Genomic DNA, 13,909 nt, shown 5'->3' with positions numbered 1-13,909 from the left:
ACATTTTAGGGTATGCAACTGGATCATTTGGCTGAGTAAAATGGAGAACTACTTCATGTCTGTTATATTGATAGAAGTAAAACCCTCTGATCCACGTTTACTCTGCAGAGTTAAACAGTAAAACTTAATCAGTCACGTTGCTTTCTGTCAAACATTGTTTCCCTTTGATGTCCTTTGGGTTACTTAGATCTCCTGAATCAAAATATACTAAGTAGAATAAATGATCAGTCTTAACAGTCACTACTGTAACACATGGTTCTGTTCGAATCAGCTCCTCTCGATCACTGTTCAATCAAAGCTACATGCTACATGAAAATAGGTGCTTAAACTTCCATGAGTTGGTTGTGTAATCTTTGGGTCTTTTTTGAAAGCTAAAATGTACATAAACTGTAGAAGTGAAGCACAAACCTCAATGAAAGTTATTTTTTAATTGGATATGTTTATCATCACAAACAAAAAATACGTTACAAGTCAAACAAAAAGTGGTTGGAGGAAGGAGGGGAGGGGTAGAGAACACATTCAACACCGTCCCATATTACTCATCCATATCTGTGCAAAGCTCACAGCAGATCCGACAACACGTTTCATACAATTTGTTAGGAGACAAAAAAAAAAAAAAAAAAAAAAAAAAAATAGGTAGCGTTTTGTTTTCAACGACATGGGCCCCGTCCCTGACTGGCCCCGAGGGCGGCAGACGGTCAGTCTCACAGCTTCTCGTCGGCGGTGATCAGCGGAGTGTACAAGTACGCAGCATCGTCCTCTTCGTAGATGATGGTCACGGTCCCCCCGGCATCAGACACCGCTGCGCTGGTCTGTATGTAAGCCTGACAATGAGGGGACAACAAAGAGTGAATGCAAAGAGCACGTTTAACGGAGCGTCCCGATGAAACCTACAGCTAAAAGAAACAGCTAAAAGAAACCCGAGAGCAGCGATGAGTTTTTAATTTTGGAGTGAATCTGGACTCATTGCGTGTGAACACTGGTTCGCTCCTCACCCGCTCCAGCAGCTGCAGGCGCTCCTCGTTCAGCAGGTTGCTTTGCCTCAGCTGGCTCACCGTGCTCTCCAGGCCCAGCAGCTTCTCCACGTGGCGGCGGTGGCGCTGCTGCAGCACTTTCACCTTCTTCTGCAGCTCGGCCACGATCGCCTCCAGCTGCTCCTTGCTCAGACTGCTCTTGTGGTAGCTGCGAGAGAGGGAGAGAGAGAGGGTTGCAAAAGCGTTTATAATGAGACTTGCCAACTTCACTCCGAAACGTGAGGGTCGGTGCTCACCAGTGCTCCTCCAGCTGGCGATCCAGGAGCTCCGCGCCGTCGCCCTCCTCCCACGTGCCGTCGTCCCCCTCTCCCTCGTCCGTGTCCAGCCTTTCCACGGTGAGGACCAGTGACGTCGGGGAGGGCGGCGTGTGCTTGGACACTATGGTCAGAGTGGACGTGATGGGCTTGGAGCTCAGAGCGGACGACAGCACCGTGTCCGGGCACACGCTGAGCTGGGCGGCGGCCTCACCGGGGAAAACGTTCGGGATGGTCTCGAAGTAGGCGATGACTTGTGTTTCGCGGGGGTCCGAGGGCTCCTCCGCAGTGCTGCTCACGTCTTCACTCACCAGCCCGTGGCCCTGAGTGAAGATGGCAGCGGTGATTCCGTTCAGAAGCTCATCCTGGCCCTCGCCGGCGGGGCACTCGGACATCACGACCACCTCCCCGCTGTTACTCAGAGCATTAACCGTCTGGAGTAAAGTAAAAGGGAAACTCTGCCCCGTTTTGAACTCCTTCACTGACGCCAGGTCAGATTCCCCGGCATCACTCGCCTCCAGCCGGCCGGTTTCTCCCTGCTGCGATGGGTCCACGGTGATCTCGTACAGGTGCACGGTGTGCGTCGCTTTGCTTTCCGTCTCCACGGCGTCGACAGCCAGCGTCCCGTCACCTGACTCCGTTATGCTTTGGTCGCCGGTGGCGCGAAGCCGCTTCGGCTTCCTCTCGCTGGGATCCGCCGCTTTCCGTTTCTAGAAAGAAGGAGTGTGTGTTTAGCAACAGGAACAGTGTTTACAGTTTAGCTGTAGTGTTGCTAAGATAATACTTTCTGACTGACACCAGATATCTGAGCAGTATTGGCCAAAAGCCCCGTAAGTCTTTGAATACCCCAGATAATCAATTCAGTCAATACATATGCAGATCGGCTTGTTTAAGTGCCAAGCAAATGTTTTAAAAAATATATACTTTCATTGATTTCTATCTTCTCACAATCAGGGCTGGGCGATAATTGAATATGATTTATTGTCTTTCAATGGAATCGTATTGTGAAGAAATCATATATCGAAATATTGTGATACAAAATTACGTCGGCTAAATTGATTATTGCTTTAATCTGATTATTAAGCATTAGTGGAAATGCTTATTAATTTCTCTGTAATTTCACTTAAAATTTAAGTTTATTTTGCACTAAAGTTCTTAATTAAATGAGAACATACTCTGTACTTTAAGTATTTAATTCTCATAGGGGTAAAGAAAAATAGGCCACGTGGTTATTTCATGTAGACTATTGAACTACCAGAAAACATGCTATATTATATATATCGAGATATCAAACGAAATGAATGATATCGCCTGACGGGATGATTGAATCATTTTGTAATATGAGAATTACAGAAAGCTGTCAAGGAGCACCTCTGTGTAATCATCAAATATTTTTAAATAAACTTTATGTTCACTCTATCCCCTTTGCTGCCTGCTCTGGTTAATTTCCAGGCCATAAATAAATCAAAACACTTTTAAATGGTACAAATGTTAAGGAACAAATACCAGCTTCCTGAACATGAAATCCTATTCAGCCCGATCATGACCGTGTTTTACCTCGGCCTCCTGGAACACTGTGGGCACAGCGTCGCTCTCGAGGTAACGGATCCCCCATCGCACCTTGAAGCACGACGGCGCAAAATGCTCGTGGCAAATATACTGGTGCCGAGAGGGAGTCCAGCTGCCGCGCCGCATGTTGCTCAGCCACTGCTGCAGCCGGACCGGGTCCTGGAGAGGGAACCTGGAGCACAATGAAGACTTCCAAACTTCCAAAATACACATTTAGGTGTGTATTTTACTTGTTTGTGTATTTGCGTCCGTAGGTAAAAACACGATACATTCTAATTACTAAATATAACCAAAGAGCACATGTCCAGAACTTACACGTAAAACATATCTTAAGGAGAATTAGGCCGTCAATAAAACGTAGTCACCACCAGATTAAAAACACGATTCAATCAGGACTCAAAGGTCAAAACAAAAGACGTTAACTTAAGAGCTTATTAAAAAAAACTTTAAAAAAAATGTTGATACTTAATAACTACAGTGATTAATTCAAATAAGTAGTAAGCATGTACGTGGTGAAAGGTAGGAACACGTCCCTTAAAGTCAGAGACGACGCCTCCACCAGCACCACAGCTAACATGGACTAACAGCTAGAAGACACGTTTAAGCGGCTTACTTGTAGAAGCTCTTCCTGTCGCTGCCGGTTCCGGAGTCATTCTTACAGTTTGGGGCAGAACAATATTTTGGCATCTCAGGTCGCTGGTGTTGTTCGAGGCTGACTGTCTTCGTGTCCAACCACGTTCACAACAAGGTGAAACTCGTGCTGTGTGTGTTGTCAACTCGTGGCGCATAGTTGACGACAGCGATCAGCTGTTGGGAGTCGTGACGTCAAATAAATGAGACGTGAAATACATTTTAAAAAGAGGGTTCGTAAAGATATAAACAACCGTTCTTCAGACCGGGTAGCCTCTCTTCAGACTACGGGAACAAAAACGTGAGCTGCCGTGGAAGAGTCGCTGCTACCCGGCTTATCTAGCGTTAGTTCGAAGCGCCGGTTAGCATCATAGCTAGGCTAACGTTAAGCAGCAAGTAGCCAATCAGAGGCAGAGTAGGGGGCGGGTCTTTCTGCAGACTTTCTGGGTAGGCGTTCCCGCATATGCGCAGAACGGATCGAGCAGTCGGAAGGGATCGGGCACTGACTTCACTGTTTATGAACGCTACAGTAAAATACGGTGTTGGTACTCCGAATCTTTTACTTTAGTAAAACTAGCAAAGAAAAAAAAAAATACATCCACATTTATTATGTTCATGTTATTAACCTAAATCTGCCAGGTAACTTTAGTTATCAAATAAATGGAGTAGAGTAAAAAGTACAATATATTTCCCTCTGAGAGGTAGTGGAGTAGATGTATGAAGTAGCAGTAAAATAGTTAATACTCAAGTACAAGCACCTCGAAATTGTACAGTGCTTGAGTTAATGTACTAGATTACTTCAAACATCTTCATAGCTTTGAATCCCAGATTTTCTTGTGAAGACCCGCCCTACATAGCATTCACGCACTAGCATTGGCCTACAGTCCATGCTGGCTGAGGTACCAGTAATGTGATTTGTTCAGGCCCTACGTCCTGACCCCGTCTACTCGAGGTCCATGCCTAACCTTCATCATTTGTCTCAACCTACGCATGGACAGGTCTTCCTAAACAGCTGCAGTGGGATTCTATTCACTCAGAATAGAAAAACAGACGATAAATAACATAAATAAAGATACCAGCTTGTTTCTAAAATCACCGGACTAGGTTTTTTTATTCAATATTTTTTCCCCAAACATTACACGGAATCTTTAAATGATACAGTATATATACATACACGTCAGTGTATTTCATTATCTAAAAAGTTGAGGGCCATTGGACAATGCAGCTGTGCGCTTCGAGACAGAATTGCAGTTTGGACGTTTGTGTACGGAAGGAGTCCACGTAATTGAACGTGTGTGTGTCAGGGAGACTCGAGTGCCATTGGTGTTTGCCTAACGCCAAAGCTAGTTCGGAGAGTAGACTGTGCGGGAGCTGCCGGGTGACGGTCGAGGATGAAAAACATGGAGAGCAGCGGTATCTTCCTCAACAGGAAGCAGTGCAAATTAAATGTTACCAGCTACATGACAACCAACTACATACACCACTAATGGCAAACAGCACCTTTAAGAGTGCCCCCCCCCCCCCCCCCCCCCCCCCGACACAATCTATAGATTTTTTTTTCGGGGCTGGGATCATAGGTTTTTTTGTATTCCTGTAAAACAAAACAAAATAAACGGACATACTGTAGGAGAGTTTGAGAAACACTGATAGACATGCTGCTCTTCACCCAGTTTACAACGCTCCAAGCTGTGTACACGGGCCAACAGTACAATACTAGCTTTCAGAGTCACAAGACGCTCCTTGCAAAAACCGAACAATCATTTTCATTACTGATCTTTGGTACATACCAGCTATTTGATCCCATCTGCTGAGTACATCAAATATTCTAAAAACCAAGCAGCTCCAAGGAGACTCATCTGAAGGGTTGGTGTCTTTACCCGGTGATGGAACACATGATCACAATGTGAACACAATGGACAACGGGAATAGAGTTGTTTTTTCTTTTCTTTTTTCAGTTTTAACAGATAACATGAAAGAACGTACCCAGTTCTGGACTGGGTGGAAGTGATCTCTTCCCATCTGAACTACACCACGTGTTTCCTGTACACAACTAGTGGAAGTTTGGTCGGGGAGAGGGATCCCTTAGGCTAAGCATGAGCATGTCCGAGCACTGTAGGGAGTGAGGTGGCTGGGATGGTTCAGGTCAGACGGGAGGGTCGTCGGTGTCACAGACGGCCTCTACATCATCCCCATCTGCATTAGCGTGTTGGCATACGCCATGGGCTTGACATTCGGATGAGGCTGTGAAGGAGACAAATGTTACACCAGGACCAAATTAAATCTTTAATATGCTTTTGCAAACTACACGTCAAACGTGTGTTTTTAGCAGATATTTGAGTAGTTTTTGTCTTTAACCCGGTAAAATTATCATGTGTTCAAATGTAATCTTGAAAAATGTAGTTTTTGGTGAGAAACTTGAATAAATAGTTATTTGAAGGAGATGTTTTCACAGCTAAATAAAATAGACATTAGATATGGAATTATGATCCGTTTAGCTTCCTAACAAGCTTATGAAGTTTATAATGCATAAATAAAACTTATTGCCAATAATTGTTTCTAATCGAAGAAAATGTAAAAAAGAAAATAATTTATTTCCTTATCATTTGAACTGCGTGTTTTTCTGCAAGTGACCGCTTTATATGACAATAACAAAATATAACTTTGGTGCGGTTAAAATTATTTTTCAGGACAACAAAAACAATCTGTATCGTCCGATATGGCTCATCCACGATCTGCAATCGGTATCAGCGAACATGATCAGTGGATCTCTAAAAGTTACATCTGCTCCCTTTTTACTGTTGATTTGTTGTGTGACTCAAAAATGTGATACGAAAAATGAAAGCGGGTCATGAACTGTTAGCCATCGGCACAGTCCCGCTCTGAGCTGGTGTCTGTATCTGCACAACTCGTGCTTCTCCAGATGTTTTTAGGTTTGGTGGTATCGTTTCTGTATCGAGATGATGACGCAGGGCATCGTATCAAAGTCATATTGTGACAACACTAAATTAGAGTACAGGATACTGACCACGGCAGTGAACTGGTGAAATTCTGGCTTAAGGTCTGATCCCCTGAGGTGGATATAAGCTCCTTTGTTTCCCATCTGATCACTGGAGGAAGACAAGAATACAACACGCAGCATTTAAAGTAAACAGCGTATGTAACAGCTGACTCAACACTCTTAAAGTTAGCCGGCATCATTTCGTACCAGTAGTTGGGTGCTGAGAACACGGTGATGCACTTCCCTGAGTGAGTGACCTCGTAGCCCTCAGCTTTGACCTCGTGACTACGCACAACGAAGTCCAGCTTGTTCTGCTCCAGGAAGCGCTCCGTCACATCTGGCCCGAACTGACAACTCACTCCTCGCTTGCTGACTGACCGCCCGTTCTGCATGACAGAGAGAGAGAGAGAGAAATTTATTCTTAATCCAGTTGGAAGCGGACTGAATGTTGCTCTAACACACAAACCACTGGATCCATAATGAGCTATTAGGAGGGTGGGAACTGACCTGAGGCTGTGGATCCGACCAGAGGAGGTCACACATGGGACCTGTGGGAGAGCGGAGGAAAGTGTTCTGGTCATTTTCTCTGGAGATGCTTCCTTGGAGACAGAGGGTGCATTTGGAGTCGGAGCCTACCTGAGTCTGGAGGCTGTCTGTTCCTCTCAATCTTCCTGAGGTCGTCCAATGTGACACCGTCTTCACTGAAGAGTCCACCGTGCATAACCTGAGGTGGAGAATCATATTAAGCCCGGGCCACACCGTCTACTGAGTAGTAGTAGTAACGTGTCTGTGTAGTCAACAACTGTCAAATCAAATAAAGAACGTGCACATCAATTATATTTTAACAAATATTATTCTCAGTTTTCAAATTTAACTGGATGGATTATATATATAATACATAGAAATACATAAATACATGTTCTCTACTTTCAAGTAAAATAAGAGCTGCATTAAAGAATAACTGACATAACAGAAAGCTTTTTAAAAATGTGCATCTTAAAATAAAGTAATTCATTTTAGAAAAATTAATTTCACTGAATTGTCCTGCAGCTTTAAATTCAGTTCATTCAGGTGTGAAGTGATGTCAATCAAAAAAGCCACAATATTATATTTTTCACATCTTCTAACAAGATAAATCAGTGTGCATGGACTTTATCTGTGATTATTAACACTTGTTTCAGCTCTATTCTCTCTGTTAACATCATTGTTGGTCAGTGAATTCATGTGTTATGATTCTGATCATTTTGGGCTCTGAAGTTTATTTTCTGTGTCTCATTCAGATGTGAGTGGCTACGTTTGCTCAAAAGAGTTGTGCTTTGTCTCGTAGTGTCGCTTCATTTACCGCTTTTAATAAATCGTCACGGTCTCTAAACATAATGACACACTGGTTATAAACTGTCCGTGTGAAGAATGAACCTATAAGAGTCTGTTCATTGTTGGTTAAAGACTGGTCTCTTTTTTCTTTTTGGAGAACGTCATGTGAACTTCTCTGACTCACGTATTATTCTCCTGCTCTTCCTTCTCTTTCCTCGTCTCTCCCCCGGTGTGTGTACATATCACTCCAGTCAGGAAACTTGTCAGAATACCCATATTTGATTGGCTGAGCCGCATCACATGATGTGATTTACAACGCATTGGTCGGTGCGTTTCCTGTACCGCTCAACAAGTGCCGTAAAGGCTGAAAAAGCTGCGCCGGTTAAAATAGAAGCACCCTGTCAAAATAAAATCGATTTTAGGTCCTGGGTCCGGATACAACGGTGTCTGGGTCCGGATCCGGACCGCGGTCCGCCAATTGGCGACCCCTGTTATACGTCATATGTGTCAGATATTATGGACTAACAGAGGAGCCAATTATGTCTGACGGGCGATGTGCAATTTACTGCTGTGGCCAGAAACATGAAGGAGATCAAATTGAAGTAGAGCTGGGAGGGGGGGGGGGAGGTTTAATTGTTTGTTTACTATAAAGTTGTTGTGTTTTTCGGGGTGATGAGAAAAGAAAGGTTTCAGCCAGCCAGTGTTTTACAAGTTTGGCGGCTCGTAATGTTAGCAAGTGTGGGGTTGAGAGAGAGGGAGCAGGCTTGTGGCTGATGAGCATGAAGTAAGCAGTAATGTTACAGCTGTGAACGTATCAGTGCAGTGTGTGTACAGTTTGTCTTTGGATAAATGCTCACTTAAGGTGGGCTGACCTTTAAGGTGGACCTGCTATTCTCATTGTAATGCCACGCTGCTTCTCTTGACTTTTGGTGGAGGAGCTGCCGAGTCAAGTGCGACACCTAGTGGTGAGATATGGTAGACCGGTCGGGTCTTGTGGCTTCACGTCAAACCAGTTTGAATAATTTTACTCTGCACCGGCTCTACTGCCACTTGAAGCACAGTGGCCACACCTACAATTACGAACAATTAAATTGGCAGATAAAAACAACACTGGCTCCACCGGCTACAGAATGTTGTACCAAACAGAAAGTGGAGCCGGTGAACACTGCTTACCAGTACTTTGCTGTTCATACACTGTGCAAGAGGCAGCCACTGGAAGACCTCGCTGAACAGCTGGAACATCTGGGCTGTGTACTTGGCTTTCACCTCCCCTTCAAATCCATACATCTGGTTCATGTTGTCTGTCTCATGGTTACCTGCATGTAAAAATAATGATTAAACAATTTTATACCGTAATATAAAAGTCTGTAATGTAACAGTAGAAACCAAATGAATTGTGATAACAGAAAAGGCTCATAAATGAATTTCAGTGTTGTGCTTTGAACTTCATGATAGACATGTATAGAGTGTGACATATAATACGACATGTTATACAGCACACAGGCATCCACAGACTCATGCACAGGCACAGTGTGGGCGCTCTCACCTCTGAGCAAGAAGAAGTTGTCGGGGAAGAGCAGCTTGAAGCCAAAGAGGGTAAGAATGACCTCAAGAGAGAAAGAGCCGCGATCGACGAAGTCGCCATTGAACAGCTGAATTCTGGGGTTAAGCAACGTGACGCACAAGTTTTGAGGCTTTTAGCCGTTGTTTGAAGGCCTTTACACACCGGGAACGTAACAAATAAGAGAAACCAAAAGCTAAATGCACAGAAGGAGTGAACCTGGTCTGTGCTGCCTTTGTCAAGGTTGACAGGAGTAATAAAGTTTGAGCCTTAGATTTGTTGTTTCATAAATAGAAGCGCAACTCAACCCATTCTGTACAACGTGATTGGTTGATGTCTTTCTTTGTGGTGTGAAAGCTCAAAAAAAATCCACCTTGTTCCCAAAAAAAGCTTTTTTGCCATGTTATAATCAGATTATGTGTTCAAGTATTTGTGACGAAAACAATAGTTTAAAAAAAATCTATTTAACTGCAAATGAATCGCACGAAAAAAAGGAAAAAAAAACACCCCCGGTGTGTAAAGGCCTTCAGACACAGAATGCTACAAACGAGGAGGAAGACAGCGTGAACGGTGTGAAAGTAAAGGATACATAGGGGTTGGTCTCTGATGGTAAGCCGTTCAACTGGAAGATGTTGAGGAGATCGTAGTACTGTCCATGTGTGTCACCACAAATTGTTAATTTTTCTGTCTGTGGCAAATAGAAACAAAACACATTAAATAGAATCCCCAAAAGATAACTGTAAACAACCACGAACAAACACATTGTGTCGTATTTACTCCTGCAGTGCTATTATGAGCTGATCAAGAAGATAAACCTACTGCTGCACTCTCATCGGTCATAAACTAACAGCAACTTCACCAGTGAATACCTGCAGTCCTCACCTCTTTTAATGTGATCTCAATAAGACTCGGTAGTTTCGATAGAAGGTCTTTAACTTGCACCAAAATCTGAAAGAGTTAAAAAAAAAAGGTTCAATGCCTGTTGGTACATTTAAGTTTCCTTCAGTCGGTGTGGTTCATAGAAACAAACATGGTGACCTGATAAGCACACTTTCTGTGCAGCTTCTTCTGGTCTTTGAACCAATCCATCATCTCCCTCATGAACTTCAGCGTCACCTTCCCGTCCTCCAGCTGGGGGCCGTCGTAGTCATCCTCAATCGCTGCAACACAAGACACACTTCTGATATATATTACAAGTATATTAAGAGGTGCATTTTGTTATCATTAGCCTCCGTCTTAGAGCACATTACGATTACAGTTATATATATACACTTTTGTTCAATAACACGGGAGACTTACTCATGCTTTCGATGTCCAGGGAGTCCACAACAGATTTCTTGATCTCGTCGCTGGCGATGGCTCTCTCGAACGCCTTCCGTTTCACAATCTTGTTACATTCCTGATACTTCATCCTCGCATCCTTGTCATTTGGTCGAACCCTCACTACCTATCGTCAGAACAAATAAATCAACGCTGGTTACTCATCAACCGGCATCAAGGAAGCCGTCGGGAAATTGACTGAAAAGACCTTGGAGGATGTAAACGGGTATTAAAAGTGTGTTACGGTTTCAATTCTGCAGTTTAAACTGGATAAGAAGTATTTAAACTATTCAGACTGAGACAATGTTCTGCCCGATACATCTATTAATACACGTAAATCTAGCTTCATCAGGATTAACTCTCATTTTATGTTGCCATGGTGCTTGGTCCAGTTTGTGCAACAAGCTGTCAGAGGTCTTTGCTGCCAAAGCCACAGTATGTTTATATTGCTTACAGCACCAACAACAATAGACACCACATTAGCTGTGGTGTGAGTGCCTTCAAACTGGATCTAATTGGCTTCACGTCTGGATTAAAGGATAATCCCGATTCCAGGCCGTTAAAGCAACACGAGCAGCCTCACTCGAGCCGACGGGTCAACAGATGGAGCTGCAGAGCTCTACTTTGAGAAAATCACGGGGAAAACATTTCATTTCTCGTACGTTCTAGGTTCAGAGTGAGCAGCTACTAACAGTCAAAGACGCCATGTTTCTCACCGTCTCGTAATCCTTAAGCGCTGCCTTGAACTTGCCCAGGGCCATGTTGGAGGTGGCGCGGCGGTAGTACCCCTTGATGTAGTTCTTGTCTATCTCCAAGGCCCTCGTGGCATCAGCCAGGGCGTAGCCGTAGCACTCTGTGCGCAGGTACGCAAGGCTTCGATTGCTGTAGTAGACGGCATTGGTAGGGTTGGCCTCCAAGGCCTCCGAGTAGTACTTGATTGCATTCTCATAGTCTTTATCTGAAAAGAACAATGTCACATCGTCACTAGAAAACACTGGACTTGTGGTTCTACCAAGTTCCACGGCAGGCGGTTCATGTGTTGCTTTTTTCCCACTAGAACTGATGGCAGACTTTGAAAATGATGCCGAGATAAAATGAGCTCATTGTTGTAACCCGAATAAGTTTGGGTTTTTGATGAGCTGGTTCAACACATCACTTTGGTTTCCTATGTGTGTAGCTATAAAATACTTCTTTACTAATCCAAAGTAAATACACTGAAATGAAGACAATTCTTACCGCACTAAATAAAATACCAACAATATGCTTCATTCAATACCTCAAGATAAATAGTGTGACAATATTTGGAAATGATTGTACATTTATTTAGAATATTGGGGAATTTATTGAATTGGTTTGATCATTTCAACATTTAATAAACCGTATGGGTGGTTGATAACGCGTCTGAGAAGAGTTATAAGTAATGCAATTTGGGTGGACTTGATCAAAAAAATCTAAAATTAAAATAAGTAAATAAGTAAAAATCAATCCCTGTCCTGTTGATTTTATGCAGCAGGCATAAAGTCAACCCTGCACATCGTACATCAGACAACCTTTTCATTACATCTGGTCAAACTCATCATGATCTCTCAGCCCTTTGGAAATCGAATAGAAAAGGAAGAGAACTTGACTTTCGTTATCGGTGCTTTTCTTTGTCAAACTGAAAGCGGTGAAAAGTACCAATGTGTTTCTACTCAAGTACTGTACTCAGGTATGATTTATGCACTAAATATCACTAGTTGCTTTGCAGATTCAGATTAATAATACAAAATATAAATGAACTAATAAATTATGATTTATTATTATAGGCTGGAATAAGATTAGCCTTTATTGATCCATAGAGGTGAAATCCGGAACAGAAATAAGTACAGATACAGAGAGAAAAGTAAAAACTTAAATACTGTATTATTAGTAAATAAAATATAAATAAAGAATATAAATAAATATAATTAAAGAGCAATTACACTCAAGAAAGGATGGTATATAAAGTAATTACAATTAGCAGCACCTTAAAGTGAATAATTATAATCCAGTCATATGAATCTGAAATGGGCCGTTCTTCATAACGAGCACTTTTACTTTGGGTCCTTGGAGTAAAATGCTAATCTGATGCTAATACTTTTGCAGTAATACTGAAAGAAATGGACACATCTACATTTAACAGTTACTGTATTGTTGTGAAACCGAGGCTCTGCTGCTGCTCACGCGCGCGCCCGCTGGCTAATAGAATATTCTGGGAGTTATTTCTGAATCTCACTTTAAACTAACGATAACCTGACGACACGACTGAACATACACAGCGAGTGTACACAGCATGCGTTTGAAAACCCATATAAAGTATAACAATAAAGATTTCAACAAGTTCGGTGTGCACTATAGACGACACGCGTGGCGGCATGTGTTAACATCGATGCTGTAGCTGCTGGTGTTGTAGCTAGCTAGCGTTAGCTAAACCAGCTAATTTCAATTCAGTGCATCGTAATCCAATGAATGGAGTTTACGGTTAGCATGCTTTGAGAGCAATGTTAGCCTAGCTTACCATTAGCGACCGGCTACAGTTTTGCGCGTGATGCTACAAAATGATGTCGCCACTACAGCTAACAGTCACATCGTTATCAGTTATAAACTGCTGATTAAAATACATTGGCTTGACAGGTCTGTCACATTACCTTTAAAATACTTATTCGCCTTCTCCTTCAGCAGCTCTGCATCATTACTTCCCTCCGCCATCTTTTCCTCACTGCCGTTTTCCGATTCGTGCGCCATTTACTGCACTGTCGCAAAGGTCGCAAAGTATTTTCTTTTGCTCGCAGTACTCTAAGAAATTGAAACCTAAATTGAAACCTTACTGCTGCATAGATATTACTTCTAAATATACATTAAACCGTTAAATTAGTCGTAATTAAATCGTATTCAAACTAAATTATTAGTGTTAGTAAATTATTAAAATGTTTATTACTTATTTAGAAATTAAATTAAATTGGATTATATATTATGTAATGCAAATAATAATACAATATAGAATAAACATTAAGGGGTATAAATATGCTATGCATAAGCCGTATGAACAGTATTAACAGTGTTACGCCAAGATACAGAATGAATTGACAGGCAGTGCATGTATAGTTTTATTATTATTTCTTTATTTTTTGCCTGAGATGGCATACACATATATTTTAATAATTTCCTTCAATGCTAGTTTAAATAAAAAGCGTGTGTATGGGTGGTTAGG

The 13,909-nt window shown here is 42.4% G+C and overlaps 2 protein-coding genes across 2 annotated transcripts; both read right to left on the bottom strand.

The window, feature by feature from the left end:
- Window positions 1–408: 408 nt before the first annotated feature.
- On the bottom strand, window positions 409–3,735 carry LOC142959053 (THAP domain-containing protein 5-like). The gene is made up of 5 exons (XM_076100199.1): window positions 3,471–3,735; window positions 2,846–3,029; window positions 1,271–1,998; window positions 996–1,182; window positions 409–824 (listed from the first exon to the last, which is right to left on the bottom strand). The coding sequence occupies exons 1-5, from the start codon at window positions 3,542–3,544 to the stop codon at window positions 705–707; spliced, it is 1,293 nt and encodes a 430-aa protein (XP_075956314.1). The 5' UTR covers window positions 3,545–3,735; the 3' UTR covers window positions 409–704.
- An 832-nt stretch (window positions 3,736–4,567) lies between these two features.
- Window positions 4,568–13,443, bottom strand: ppp5c (protein phosphatase 5, catalytic subunit). Its single transcript, XM_076100198.1, has 13 exons — window positions 13,347–13,443; window positions 11,397–11,638; window positions 10,660–10,807; window positions 10,399–10,520; window positions 10,243–10,308; window positions 9,950–10,048; window positions 9,346–9,451; window positions 8,973–9,115; window positions 7,122–7,209; window positions 6,993–7,033; window positions 6,693–6,871; window positions 6,513–6,594; window positions 4,568–5,728 (listed from the first exon to the last, which is right to left on the bottom strand). The coding sequence occupies exons 1-13, from the start codon at window positions 13,441–13,443 to the stop codon at window positions 5,666–5,668; spliced, it is 1,476 nt and encodes a 491-aa protein (XP_075956313.1). The 3' UTR covers window positions 4,568–5,665.
- Between the last annotated feature and the right edge of the window lie 466 nt (window positions 13,444–13,909).

The sequence above is a fragment of the Anarhichas minor genome, unplaced genomic scaffold, assembly GCF_050575085.1.
Source record: "Anarhichas minor isolate MPS153535 unplaced genomic scaffold, ASM5057508v1 ptg000026l, whole genome shotgun sequence".
Classification (NCBI taxonomy): Eukaryota; Metazoa; Chordata; class Actinopteri; order Perciformes; family Anarhichadidae; genus Anarhichas; species Anarhichas minor.
This window is presented reverse-complemented; position numbering and strand designations above follow the sequence as displayed.